Source organism: Channa argus, chromosome 6, assembly GCF_033026475.1.
Source record: "Channa argus isolate prfri chromosome 6, Channa argus male v1.0, whole genome shotgun sequence".
In the NCBI taxonomy this organism is placed as follows: Eukaryota; Metazoa; Chordata; class Actinopteri; order Anabantiformes; family Channidae; genus Channa; species Channa argus.
The window spans coordinates 14,311,659-14,326,818 of NC_090202.1; the positions used below are offsets into that span (position 1 = coordinate 14,311,659).

A 15,160-nucleotide genomic window follows, 5' to 3' on the forward strand; every position below is an offset into this window, starting at 1 on the left:
ATAGAGCGTAAATACGTTTTCTAGACTTTATGATAAGAATAATTTTATTGCCTTTTAACATAATTTTAAATGTTTTATTTGACACTGACAGTTTAGTGACCTAACCTATGACCTACACATATGGTTACTAAAGGACACTCAAACCATCCTCTAGACTGTCAACAGCAGTAAATTACTGGTTTACATGATCGCAGGTGATGCTGCGACACACAGAGACCTGCGCAGAAGCTAAAAGTGATCTAGGGGCCGTTGGACATACAGGATCAAGATGTGTTGTGTTCACTGCTGCTTGGGGACATGAAATCCAACATTGAGTTGGATGAGTTCAGTGACAATTCAGCCTAAGGTTTGGAGTTGGTTTAGCACTGAATACATAGGGAGAATATTGGTTTTCTCTTAGTTTTAGGAGGCAGCTGATGACTAGTTATCATTAATATCAAGGGGGTGTTTTGACATAAGCAGGTCCTAATTTTTCTTTCCATCCTTGAACGCAGCAGAGGCAGGAGTATGCACTCAGCACACAGACCTGTGCTGAAGTACACTGACAGACACACAGTAGATGCCTCAGGACTCCTAAACTTTTGAGAGTCACGTCGAGAGCCTGCACTGAATCCTGTGACCTAGACTCAGAGAAGTGGATTTATCATGGCTGCGAGGATCCAGGGAGCAGTTGGCAAACCAGTGCCAAAGAGCAGAGAAACTGGTAATTTCAAGGAAGTGGAGATGGTGGCGTGATGGTATGCCTATCAGCTGCATGAGACAGTGACAGGAGGAGCTGCATAAAATATATTTTTACCTAAATCACAGTATTCATCAGGGTCCACTGAGAGTTAACCTATCGACCGTAATGCATATGGGTTTAATTTGCTTTAGGCCCAATGACAGATTAATTGGCAGCAGGTTTTGATATTTTTGCACCTTTCTGTATTTGTTAATTTCACATACATCTACAATGTTTAGATGTGTTTTATATGTTTTCGATTTGTTTCATATGTTGATGAAATTGAATATCGATTAAAAAGTTATGGATTGTACATTACGGCATGGTACCTTTACTGTGGTAATAGGTTAATTTATAAATATTTGTACAATCTTTCTTCAGTGATTTTTTTCCTCATACCTCTAAAATTAGAATTACTTAAATGTGGAGGCCATTTCTTTAGGACAACATGACATACCTTTTTCATTTACCAACAACACATTAAAATACAAGAGGAGCTGAAGGAATTTACTGTTTGCAGTTAGTGTTGTACAAGATTTGTAAACATTTTAGAAAACACAGAATAATTAATTTTAGCAAACCAAAAAGCACATATATCCAGAATAGACAATGCAATATTAGTGATCTTTATATAAATGACGTGGAATTGCTAAAGTTTTATGTCCAGACTAATACCTGGTGGGTTATGTATAATCGCATAAATAGTGGAGAGATTTGAGAGAATGAATGAAGATGGGAAACATGCTGTGGCTTTGCTTGTTGTTTTGCTCATTTTCAGATCTATTTAAATTTGATAAATGCATATTGTATTTGCAACATTCGCTATCTTAAAATGGCTCAAATGAATACAATAATTTTCTGTAGTCAATACAAATTTGAACCTAATTATAGTATCTGTGATTTCTGGTGTGCGACATTTGTTATGTGTATTTAGAAGGTCATATTTGTTTCTCTATAAGGTTATTTATTTATTGATGAGACACATTTGGTTTGTCTGTATTAAGCTATAATGGTGTGACCTACATAATGCGGTACATCAAAAATACAGGCGCAATCCTGTATTTTCATTATAGTTGTATTTGTATTATAAGTGTGAGACAAAATTAAGATAAATCAAGTTAAACCAAGAAAAAAAAATTAAACTTGATTTTATTTGGTGATCTCATAAGTCCGTTAAGTAGAAGAGTGCAGTCTAGTTTATTGTGTGTTAGTTGTCCTTCAATGTGCCATATAATATGATCGACTGTTTTTCTTTCAGAGATTATGATGAGGGTCCGGAAAGCTCTGTGGCTGGTACTGAGCATGTTCAGTCTGTCTCTTATGCTGATGGTGCTGGGGGCCTACACTACGACCCGGACAGAGAGCCTGGATGTGACAGGCTACATCTCTGGAGTTATTGTAAGTTGTTTATGTCCTAAAATAATTCCTTGTTACAATTTATTCATCAAGATGACATATTTACTTTTTAAAAATGTTTTCGAAATGTTTTGATTTTGCAGCTACATTAAAATCTGCTTGAAGTTTTTCAAAATAGTATGAAGCATGTGATATCCATTATGAAATTGAAGCTGAAATCCCCAAGTCTCATGGCCAAAAGTTTTACTCTGGTTACTCTGGTCTTCCTGTACTGTTTTCTCAAGACAGAAACACTTTAGTGAGACTATGAGATTGAGAGTTTGCAGTTTTGTGATTCAGTCAGAAATCAATATGAGCACTCCCTGCAATGGTTGAACAGGGCTTCAGGTGGCAAACTGAAGCCCTGCTGGGTGCAGCTCCTAAATTGGACTCACCATAATTAGTTTGTGTATTAATTTGTGGCGAGTTTAATGCACAGTTTAAATATTTTAGTGCCACGTTTTTCATATTTGACCACATGAGCCTTATACTTTCTACATACTTACCTGCTGTGTGCTCATATTACCGTGTCATATATATATATATTTTTATTTTGCTTACCACTTACAAATGCTTTATGTTGTGTTCTCTACAGCTGAGCCTCGGCTCATTCCTAGGACTTTTGGGAGTCCGTCTGGAGGAAAGCCGCAAGCAGCTGGTATATTCTCCCTTCCCTTTATCTATTTCTATGAGACACAACCACCCACCCACCCACGCACACGCACGCAAGCACACACACACACACACACACACACATACTGTTTATTGACCTGTACCCTCTGTCATAACTTTCTGTGGAGTTTCCCTGTGAACGCCCTCCCTCAACCTGCACTGGAGTACACTGGAGTTTACTTTGGCCAGACGACAGCATGTTAGCATGGTGACCAGCTATGCTGATCTGCCACACAAAGCAGACATCATGTGGCCTTTTGAAATATATCAGTGTGGAGGCTGGTGCCTATTCTCAAATCTGATATCATCAATCTTAATTTTAAATTTTCAAATGTCTGGATTTTTGTGAAAGACCACTTTTGGGAGTTAAGAGAACTGACAGCAACACTGGAGCAAAGCCATGGATTATAGGAGCAATAAGAAAATTCTGGATTTTAGCATTTGCCTCCACATTGCATGGCCCTCTGCACATGTATGTTGTCTTTTCCTCTGGTGACCCTGTCTGTGTGTTCCTGCTCAGCCTATAGACATTTGTGACATCACACAAATAAAATCCCATCTATAGGTAATGCGAAGGTATTACAAATATATACTTTCCTATAACTATGTAACTTTAAAATCTATGAGTTAAAGTTACAGTATGCAACATTTTTCACATTTTTCTAAAATGAAATGTGCTCCATCACTTAATGTGGAGATGTGAAGTAGAAGCTTCCCTTGACACAGACTCAATGAACAGTACTGCTAAGAGTGCAGAGAAATTCACTTACAGTATAAAAATGTTTTCAGTGAGGTTTCTGACTAATCATAGAAAACCAACAATTTCTGCTTGATTAGTATGTTTTTGTTCCTGTCACATCATTCTTTACTGTCATGGTAACCTGTTTTTATGTATGGTGCCGAAAAATCAAATGAAGGGTGCGGGAGATTTTAATAATTCATTTTAATAATTACTCACACTTTTGAGCCCTATCTCTCTCTCTCTCTGTCTCTCTGTCTCTCTCTGTGTGTGTGTGTGTGTATGTGTGTGTGTCTATTGACGCAAAAAAGATAAAAGTACATTTCAGTAAAAGAGTTAACACTGTCTGTACCTGCTGAATAAATTCATACTTTAATTTTTATAAAAGTGTGGTTGTAAAGCAATCACTGCTGTTTTTACATGTGAGACAAAAGACCTTCTAATAAGCATGAACTGCTTATAGTTTAAAATGATATACATTTATTTGTTCATTTTTACTTTTTTCTTTGTTTCTCCTCCAGCTGACGGCTGCAATTGTATTCCTGAGCTTTGGGATCATCAGCTGTTTTATCTGTGTGATGATTGATGGCATCCTTATCGTCCTAAGCTTGGTGAGTTACCTGCAATTGATGTACGTAATGTAACAGTAGTCTTGGATGATGACAGTAATCCCTCATTGTGTGCCTGTGTCTGTTTGAGTTTGACTCTGTTTTGAGTTTTAGCACAGTTTTGTCTATTAAAAGCCCACATTTTACAGCTCATTCTTTACCACATTCACCATTTTTTTTCTTTGTTTTGTGAACTCATAAGTTACCAGTTGTGAAAGCATCTGGTTTGCTACTTTTGGTCTTCTAAACCTCCTTTTTCTAAGAGGCTCATCAGTGCAGATGTACTGAAGGAGGCAAGTTGTCTTTCACCTAATACTTTAAGACATCTGATAAACTGGATGACTGAGAATCTTCAGAGATATTAACTAATGATTAATGCTGTTGTGATTAAGAAATACTCTACAGGTTAAAAAAGCAAAGCAACATTCCTGTCTCTAAGCTCTCATGTAAAGACAGAAATATGTATCCTTTGGATTTGCTTCAAGACTCCCTCACAAGTCTGTAGGAAGAGTGTTATTGGTATCTCAGCTTGTTAAGAAAGTGTGTTTCAAACTGTTCCCTATAATTATTGTAAACTAACAATTAATTAAAAAATTTCTAATTTGTCTTTTTCCCTCATTTACACTGCGTGAGTAAAATTATCAGCCTACATTTCTATGCAAACTCTAATGATGACCTCCAGGTGGATGTTTACACAAATGACCAGAAATCACAGCAAATATCAAAGGTCATCTGAGAAGGAAATGCATTGAAAGTGTAAAACCTAGAATCGTCCTTCCACCTTTTATACTTTCAACAAAATACCATGATGTGTGTGATTCTTTTTTATTATCGTAAAGTTAAAAATAGAATTACAGGCAGTGTGGCATATCCAAATGATTAGGCAACTGTGCATTAGAGTCTGAATTATATAAAACTATAAATGATGCAATAAGAGGGCAGCCCTCGTTTTAAGAATAAAATAATAACATCAGAGATTTGTGTGTTGAAAATAGCTTCTTGATCATTGTACTGAGTCACTGTGTAGGAAAGTACGACATTGTGACAAGAGTTTTACTCTTTGATAGTATTGCATACTTCCAATTAAAACCAGCTAATGTTGTCCAATCCTCTTCTCCACATTCCGGCATTCTTTTTTAAATATACCACGGGGGTGCTAGAAGCATACAAACTGAATACTCAACTAAGAGTACTACGGGTAAAAAGACACTCAAGTACAAATGTACTTCACTAAGATAGCAGTGTATTTTAAATAGAACTGAATTTGATGCTGTTGATAACATAAATGTACAAGTCTATTCCTAATTAATTTGACAAACTCTTAAAGGTGAATATTATGTTAAACATTACTTTTAGTGATTCATTAAAAATAAAGGTCAAAATTACCTTAATGTGGAAAAAACTCTGATTTTGACTCAATTTATAAAAGTACTTTATATTTTATTAGTTAATTATATCTTTAAAAAAAACAATAATAATAAAATATTTATGCACTGGAGTTAAAATATAAGTTGCACAAAATGGAAATGCGTACTGCAGTAAAGTACAAGAGATACAAAATTGTACTTAAGCACAGTGCCTTAGTAAATTTACTTAAAATAAAATGTGTGAACTTTTATATGATTGTTGGTTTAACTTTATTATATAATGTTAAAATCTTAATAAATATTTTACACTTAAACACACACATCATCAACTAGAGAACAGCACATTTCCCACACACAGAACAAGACAAGCAAAGAGTAACCAAAAAACACTTTCGTTTTTAAGTGTTTTCTGAAACTGCTGATCCAGTTAATATCAGTGTTGTTGCTAATCAAAACAACACAACACATATTGTGGACATTAATGAAAAGAAGTTTAGGAAATCCATAAAATATTTCAAATTGCTGCCAATAAACAAAAACAAACAAACAAAACACGCATTAGTACTGTTTGCTTTGTGTTTTAATGCTCATTATAGTAAAGAGACAGCTTCAGTCAAAGTAGGTAACAATATCTAGATGATTTTACTTAACAAACTTACTTTTGATAGCACTGGATGTGACCATGGAATTCTTGTAAACAGCCTGAGGCCTCATAGTGGACTGTTTGGAACTGTTTTTCACTGGTTTGCTTTGCTTGCTGAATTAGAACTTAAGGCTCATTTGAGATTTGTCACCAAATTAGTGTTTCTTTTTTTTGTTTGTTTTTTATTAATAAAATTGTATTTGTTTTATTAGGTTTAATTGATCTTTTATTTTTGATATATTATTGATTTAATTGTTCTTTCTGTGTGCACTAGTCTCTTTGTTTTATATTTTATTGCCCTCATTTGGTCTGTATTCTTATCAAGTTCTAAATGATCTGTAAACCACTAACTGCATTGCAGGTGCTGTTTAAATAAAGTTTGATGGATTGATCAATTCTGTGTAGTTTACCAGAGAAACATTTCAAAAGTGTTTTTTTACCTATTAGAAAGAGCCAAAAACTGTATTTTGTTGACAGACTCCTCGATTGATCACAGACTTTAAACTCAGCGCTTGTTTACTTCAGATGTTTTACTTTCTAAAAAAATTACCATATGGATTTTCTTGTGCAATCTTGAACAGTTTAACTGCTGAAAGTAAGAAACACATGTCATTATTTTTTTCTGAATAAAGATTGATTTGTGTTAACCTTTGCCAGGACATGCGTCCACTGAAAGCAGAAAGATGCCAGTATTACAGCAGCAGCACCGGCTACATCTATGAGAATTTTTACACCTCTGTAAGTCATACCCAAGGAAAATATTGACCACCTGAGAGTAAGTCAGACAACTTTGCACAAACTGAATAACAATGAAGACGTGCCTCAGATATTATCTAGTTTTCTTTTAGAGTGATTAATCTCCAGATGTAGTTTGTTTAATTTTTTTGGTTAATTAATAGCATTTTGTTTTTTCAGGTGTCGTGCTGGAATCTAAATGAGTCATGTAACATGACAGTATGAAGTGGGACCTGCTATTGCTGTGACCTCTACAACTGTGCCAAGTGAGACAATTCATTGTTAGTGTACTTTGTTAACACTGCATTCTCAGCACAATTAACACCCATTATCTGCTACAGTTTCCTCATCAATATGTAAGAAATGACACCAAACTCACAGGCTTTGTCTTGTTAAAATTATTTTCTTGTCCAACAAATTAAAAATTATTAGTAAAACCAGAGTTTTGATTGTGCAGTGGGGGCTACCTCAGCAACTACTATGAGTTTGTTGGAGTACGAAGCTGTGGGGAAGTCTTCATTCTGTACCTTTTAATCTGGATCCTCACTGGCTTGAACGTCGTGGCCTTGTTCGCAGGGATACTGACTGCAGCAGTGCTCGGCAACATCAAGGACTCGGTAACACACACACACACACACACACACACACACGCATGACACATTTTATACATTTAAGTTCAGTTAAAACCAAGGTCCTCTGCTCAACAGTAAACATTAACTTGGAGGCTAACAAATATGATTTTGTATCAAAGCCATTTGATTTTATTCTTTTTTTTCAACAATAAAACTCAACTTTAATTAAATTGTATTTTGACTGCAAAAAGAGATTCTTATTAAACGTTTGGCAGATTTTAAAGCTGCATTTATTTTTAGCTGCAGGAAAGGTTAGCAAATGCACATACAGTACATAGTACTTCAAAGGGTACCCAATGTGGGATCATTGGTAGTTGTGTCTCTGTAATGCAGAGTCACTTTGGTCAGTATATCCACTGGAGTGGTACTCATTCCAGGTCCTGAGAGAAGCTGTCCTGCTGGTTTTCCAGTTATCCTTGTACTACCCACTGTTCATTCACTGAACACACCTGATCCAGGTAATCAGCAGTGGGTAGAACAAGTATACTTACAAAACAAGCAGGGCTACTTGTTTGGAATACACACTTGAGGACCTGAAATAAATATTCCTGGTCTACTGTCTCAATGGTCAAATTCTTCTCCTTATTCTAAGTGTAGTAGCATCTATCAGCCCAGTGGCTCATAAATTTCTATACTATGAAGAAGTGCAGACAGAGTTGAAAGCACACACATATTATTAGAGCGCATTTACAAACCCATCTGAGCTGAAGTCATTCTAAATTGTTGTTCTGCATGCACAAGATACCAATAGGAGAAAGGAGGAAAAAACATGCAGCATTGTGGTGATGCGTGTCACAGAGTCCAGTAAATTTTGTCCATGTCCACGGTCTTCAAAAATGAAGGCGCAATGTGGTTCTCATTGCTCACAGATTTTCCTCTGGCTCTCTAGACCTGTCAGTTAGCATCATCCCACCATAATTAGTTACACTAAAAAGGCAAGTGAAACAAAAGAGCCCTGGAGTTCATTACAGAGGTTTCAGAAACTGTTACACATCAACAAAATATTTATTTTGTGCAAATTTTTGAATATTTTGGTTTATAGCAGAGATTAAATTATTGAATATTATTGTTATTTAATAGCATTTCCAGCGGTTTAATAAACATATAAATCATATATTTAGTAGCTGTAGATTTTAGGCCTGTTTCATTGTGTATTCAGTATATGTCAATTTAAGATGTCAAAGATATAACTAAAAAAGACAGAAACAGACAGAAAGACGTTTTGGCATCATTTAGTATTTTAAAATGTGATTCTTATCGAATTGCTGGTGTGGTTTAACATTCTTAGGGTGTACCCTGGAAGGTAATAAAATTTGATCTAACTACCGGGAAAGATGCTGTTCTACACCGTGTATGCTGGAGAATGATGTTGGGGTAGAGAGTTGATAAGACTCAGCAGTAAGGTATAAGAATATTTGGCTTAGTGAAATGTTTTCTTTTGAGAAACAACCTTTGTGACCAGAGGTGGTCCTAATCCATGATAATGTTTTTACTTTTGTTTTGGTTTATATGCAGTTTGCATAATTTGGTTAATGTGGTTCATGTGGTTGATGACCACAAAAATGTGGTCATTACCACAGAACCTTCAGCCACATAATCTGGAGACCACATATTGCATTTGAAGAAATTTGCTTGTGTTATTTAAGCGTGTCAATGTGTGAATGCTTGCATGCTTTTTGCAGACGACTGGAACAGTCACAGCTAAATCAGAATGAATAATACAAAACCTTTTTAAAAATTGTTATTTTATAACAAAAACAAATAAAATTCAAATGATTACATGATACAGTACATAAGAATGAATGACACATTTTGAAATGAAAAGACATTTACAAGACAAATAAATAATTGCCATCAAAGCCTATTGCATCTGCCACCAGGTGAGGGGCGACAGGTCTGCAGTCTATCTCAGGGCCAACACAGAGAGACTCACACACTCGACACACTCACATTCACATATACATGTAATTTAGTCACCAATTAACTTAACAAGCGTGTCTTTGGACTGTGAGAGGAAACCAGAGTACCCAGAGGAAACCCACGCAAGCACGGAAAGAACACGCAAACTCCAAACAAAAGGAATAAAAGTAATTTTAAAAACATAATTAACTCCAGTTGTACAGTGCAAAACCATGGAATGACACAGAATGCAGAATGAGAAATAAGAGTCAATTTCCAACCAGAGCTCTGTACATTCTTCACAAGTATAGTGAAAGCAGCAAAGCCACAGCCGAGTTCAGAACATAAACCATGAAAGCTAATCAAAATCTAAAAACACTGATAGGATATTAGCAGAATTAACCAGGACTGCTTCTGTAGGCGTTAGCCCCAGACCATCACTGAATTTGCTGTTTTTTTACAGGTGGGTGCAAAAGTTTGAATCACCTTATTTTGAAATGGAAAAAAGAAGAAAAAAGCTTCTTATAAAATGTTAGGCTAAACGTGGCATCCCTTTTATGAGCCATTTTAATGTACAATTAGAGGATGCAAACTTTAGCCCCCAGCTGTAGCTTTTCTAAATTGACCATACATCTGATTCACTCAGGTTTTAACAACGGCCGACTTCAGTGTCCAACACATTGTCTATGAAAGACAAGACCTCAGGCAGCTTCACCTTACCCACAAAAAAGTGTGGACGGCCTAAATCAGTGTTGAAATCCCCTTCTGCCCACCCTACCTGCTCAAAACTCTAAGGAATCAGTATTGTTTTGGTCTTTTGAAAGCTCATTGACCTTTGTGCTGCCAGAAATCAGGCTGATCTGCTTTGAGTGACCCCACACTCTGCAGGAGACTACATAGCCTTAGCATGTAGCCCAAACTACTCTTGATTCATTATATTTATTATCTTAGAGAAATAACATGATCTATAAGTATTTATGGAGTAAACACCCTGAACTGTCATAGTTATCTCTGAAATCTTTACATCAGATAGTCTGAATGTATTCCAATGTTTTCCTTATGTTCTTAAATTTAATATGATAAAGTACTTCATCATCGATATGTTGATTTTTCTCCCACATTCCACACCCCATTTCTATATTTATGGTGTATAAACACCTAAATTTAACTTTAAGTGTTTATAAGAGGTAATGTTATGACTGTTCAATATCTAAGATCTTTAATTTAAAAATCCATGCTATTTCCAGTGTAGGTGTGCTGAATTATTGTTCATTCTTTATTAGCTACATATGCACAAGATGATCATTTATAATGGGAATTGATTTACATTAAGCGTTTTGCACATTTCTTTTTGGTTTGGCTGCAGTAAATTACATTAAAGACATTGAAAACTAGCAGTTTGTAAAATGTAAAGATTTTCAGACTCCAACACCCTTTAATGCTGCAGACAGACCACCCAAATGGAAACCACAGCTGCAGGCCCAAATTCATCAGAGGTTTCTGCAGGGAAAATTGGATGCTGCATCACAAAAGTGAGCAAATATACAAATTCACAGAGACATGGACCTTCTAGTACCTGATGGAAAGAATTTGTTTTGTGAATATTATTGTTATTGTTACATTGTGTGTGTGTGTGTGTGTGTGTGTGTGTGTGTTTTCTTTGACTTCTTTGTCAGAGGAGCAGCAGCCCCATGACCGAACCCTCTGAGAGCACAATGTGTTCTCCTACAGCTCCTCTATTGATGGATGCCCACACACACCAGCTCAACCCAGTCAGTCTCCTGTTAACACACACGCACACGCAAACACATACACACACACACACACACACACACACACACACATACAAACTGTAAAGTACTGTCTCTTAGTTTTTCAGTTTCTATGCCAGTTTTTTCTACAGTTTTAGTTTCCATACATCTTCTCAACCGATTTCTCTATAGTCAGTAATTCAGGGATGGGTTTGAATAATCTCTCATTGGGTAATAATCTCATTGGATAAAAGCTCTATAAAAGCAGATCAGTTATTATGATAGAAATGAAAGTAAGAAGTGGGAGATGGCAACTGAGACTGACAGGATCCATTAGAGTGAACATGTGTCACTCTGTTGGGTTTTCTTGAACTACAGAAACATTCAGGTTGTGCATTGATGTAAGAGTGGAGCATCTTTTCTCACAAACAATATTTGGCTATGGGAAGATACTGGCTAAAGAGAGCACTTTAACCAACCCGTAACATTATGTTTATTATGTAACCAGTTAATGCAACATTAAGCACTGGTTAAAATCAAGAAGATTCTAGCCAAATGTTTTTTCCATTGTCATTTGCTAGTAGGTTTAGCAAATCTGTGTATTGTGACGAGTTCAGTGGTTGAATTACTGGCCGTGTGTCCACATTGGTCTTTTACCTTCACCCACTCCTGCCTGTAAAAGGGGGGGAGCACTCCCAAACCAGCATTTTGAGATACATGATACAGAGCACAGTAAAGAAATGATATGATATTGATCTGATATGTTTCAACTGCCATTCACACTTAAGACTGAAATTACTGATGCTCAGGAATTTACTGGAAGAAGTGCAGGCTCCCTGTTTGTAATTATATCTCTGTGATACCAGCCTCGTTTAATGTTGACTCCCTTAGCACCAAACATTTTCTACTGCTGTTGCTTTACATTTAAAGATGGGGTGGCATTTGTTGTGAAGCAGCGATTGGAAATGCGCTAAATTTGAACTGAAGATAGCAGTGGTTAACAGGTTCATCAGTCACATCAGAAAAGTATTTGTTAATTACTAATTACTTCATCTGTGACTAATAAAAAGATGTAGGTTACGTTCTACAGTGGGAGCTGATGCACAGTTTCTAACGAACTAGCTGCTGTCATATTAAACTGCATTCATGTCTGTCACGAAGGAAAGTCCATCAGTGATCTCAAATGCTTTGGTTAAATGCTTGTCAAACTGATCAAAATGACCAAATGCATTTTATCAATATTTTATTTTTGTTTGATCAACTGGCAAGACAATGACTGTTTAAACTTTGTTTTCAGTTAATGACATTAATCTTCACTGATTATGTTCAGCACATACAAAATATATTGTCTCTTTTTTTTCTCTCTGATCTTTGTCCTGTCCTGTTCATCCAGGGAGCCTTTATGTACTTCCCTCCAGGAGAAAAGGCAGCTGCCTCACAGAGTTTTCCTACATCCTTGATTCCTTCCTCAGAGTTTAACCCTCCTCCTTTCAGCCCGCTGACCAGCCTGCTGTCTTAGAGACCCCATGGCCTCTCTGCCTTGTCCTCACCAGTTTTTAATATTTTAAAAAGCCAAGAAATGGCCTGTGCTTACTGCCCCTTACATAATGACTGTAACTAATTCAGCTAGTTTGAGCTTTATGTGCATATAACTGAAATATACCAATTAAAATATCAAACTAATGCAACATACACATTTTTGTAATAAATAATTGGTTTTCATGTAGTTTCACCTGCAATTTTAGTGAGATATCACCTGTGTGTATTTTATTTCAGCATATGAGGCTCCTTAAACACATGATTTACAGTACGGACACAAAACAGACACAAATATTTCACTGTTGTCCTGCAGAATATATTGTGCTTCACAAATGTACATCGACTTTTTGTTTCAAGTGTCACATGCTTTATCAGCTGTAACTTGAGGACTGATTTATTGAGTCTTCTTCCCTTTCAGGGATCGCCACAGCCAATCATGTGCCTCCATCTAACCCTGTCCTTTCCATCCTCTCCTCTCACACCAACTAACTTCATGTCCTCTCTCACTACATCCATAAATCGAACAACATCGCTGGTCTCACCACTGTCTTGAACACCTTTCCTTTCATTCTCACTGATTCTCTTTTATCACACAGCACACCTGACACTTTTCTCCACCCGTTCCAACCTGCGTGCACTCGTCTGCACTCTCTAACTACATTTTATTGTTGGGTAAAAACATGCCATCTTTCCAAATTATGTGAATAAATATACACAAGAACATGTTTAAAATGTGTGAGAAAACCCTACATTTGATGTGATTCTTAGAAAACACAGAAAAGTGTGAGGTAGGTCTGGCAACAAGATGTTAGGAAAAAAGAAGAGAGATAGTGTGCCAGGTCTGGGAATTAGAGGGTATGTTTCCTCTGTAAAACACCCTTCAGAAAAACATGATGAGGAATTCAGGAAAATTGTCACAGTGTGTTTGTAGCCAGAGGTGGATAGATAAGTTTATCCACATGTAGAAGAAATCGAAAGGTGCATGGATCAACAAGGGAGGAGACACAGGAGGATTCAAGCCACAAAGTTTTAAATCCAGTACCACAGGTCAGTTACCAAATATAGTCATTTTAGTAGAATCTCCATCTACAATTAGCTTTAATCTGTAAAGCTACACATTGTTACACATTGTAAGTAGAACAGAGCAGCAAGCCACAGAAAAACTGGACTCCCAAGATTAACATCTGACAATAAAACTTGGTTTATGGACAATAACTAGCCAAAGAAAATGGTTTTAGTCAGTTTGACCACTTGGCTATATTTAGCTCGTCTCCACGGACTTCCCGTAAAACATAATAGAGGAAATACACAGCTCTCAACAGAGAAACCCTGTGATGTCAGATTAAGAACAGCCAGGCTGTCAGTCACATGTTTGGGGAACATTTGTATGTGCAGTGAGTCCAAGGATATCGCTAAGACTCTACAGACTGAAACTGTAGTCTTATAAAACAAAGAGGGTCAGACGGTGTCACTGTCAATAGAGCATGAAAGTGAATATGCTTGTGGTTTTACAGTGACTGGCAAGATGGCATTGTTTCCAGACCACTGCGCCCAAAAATAATGAAGAGGAGCAGCTGGGCAGCGCTGAGTTTTAGAGGGATGTCATGTTCATTCTGCATGTTCCTAATAATAAAAGTGACCACAAAGAGAAGGAATATTCACATTTTGTACTGATTTAAAATCAAATAAATTATGGCACATGTAAAACCCCTGTGAGGGACAATACACTGTGTACAGTGGGCACTTGAATGATATAAAACTGCAAACTCTCTGCTCTGTTCTCTCTGCTCTGCTCTTACACCATGTATTACAGCTACTGTATTGAATATCACAAAACAATTGAATGAAGATAAACACCTTGCGAAAATACAAAAAAAAAAAACGGACTAATGATCCACTATGGTGACCCTGAACTTATGATATAAGCCAAAAGGACAAAAAAAAAAAAAAAAAACCAAGGCTCCTGTCTATTTAGTCAATTTTTTCCTCTCTTAAGTCAAAGCCCAGGAAAAAAGAACTAAAAGCTGTTGATCTTTGATCAGCACACCCTTTATTTGTTCTGTATTCTGTATAGATTCAGTTCTTCTGCCATAAATAAACCAGTCTTGCACAAATCTGGGGAGAGCTGTGCCGTTCTTTACAGTTAATTCTTCTGAGCTGCTCTTTTTTGAAAGATGTATATCTGCTCTTCTGCTCAGTCAATAAACTTAAAAAACTGTGTGATTTTTGCAGCATGGTTTCATCTGACCAAAGAATATGCTGCCAACATCCATCAGGTTTCTTTACATGGTCTTTTCATTAAATCTTTAATCTCATTTTTGTGTGTATTGGTTTTGTTGTTGGTTGCCATGTGGCTGACTTCATGTCATTTGCTTATTCTGCTGGTCGCTACAGAACTGCAGCACACAGATTCTCTGTGTTCCAAGTCGGAAGCACTTGTACATCTGTTTTTCAATGTA

General features: G+C 36.5%; 1 protein-coding gene across 1 annotated transcript; it reads left to right on the forward strand.

Annotated features, from left to right (window-relative positions):
• The first annotated feature begins 645 nt into the window (after nucleotides 1-645).
• LOC137129238 (transmembrane protein 255B) lies at nucleotides 646-14,819 on the forward strand. The gene is given in 9 exon segments (XM_067508182.1): nucleotides 646-703; nucleotides 1,980-2,119; nucleotides 2,712-2,774; nucleotides 4,049-4,138; nucleotides 6,803-6,883; nucleotides 7,061-7,146; nucleotides 7,338-7,497; nucleotides 11,088-11,183; nucleotides 12,556-14,819. Coding segments are annotated over 9 exon segments (1,002 nt in total). The 3' UTR covers nucleotides 12,784-14,819.
• The last annotated feature ends 341 nt before the right edge of the window (nucleotides 14,820-15,160 follow it).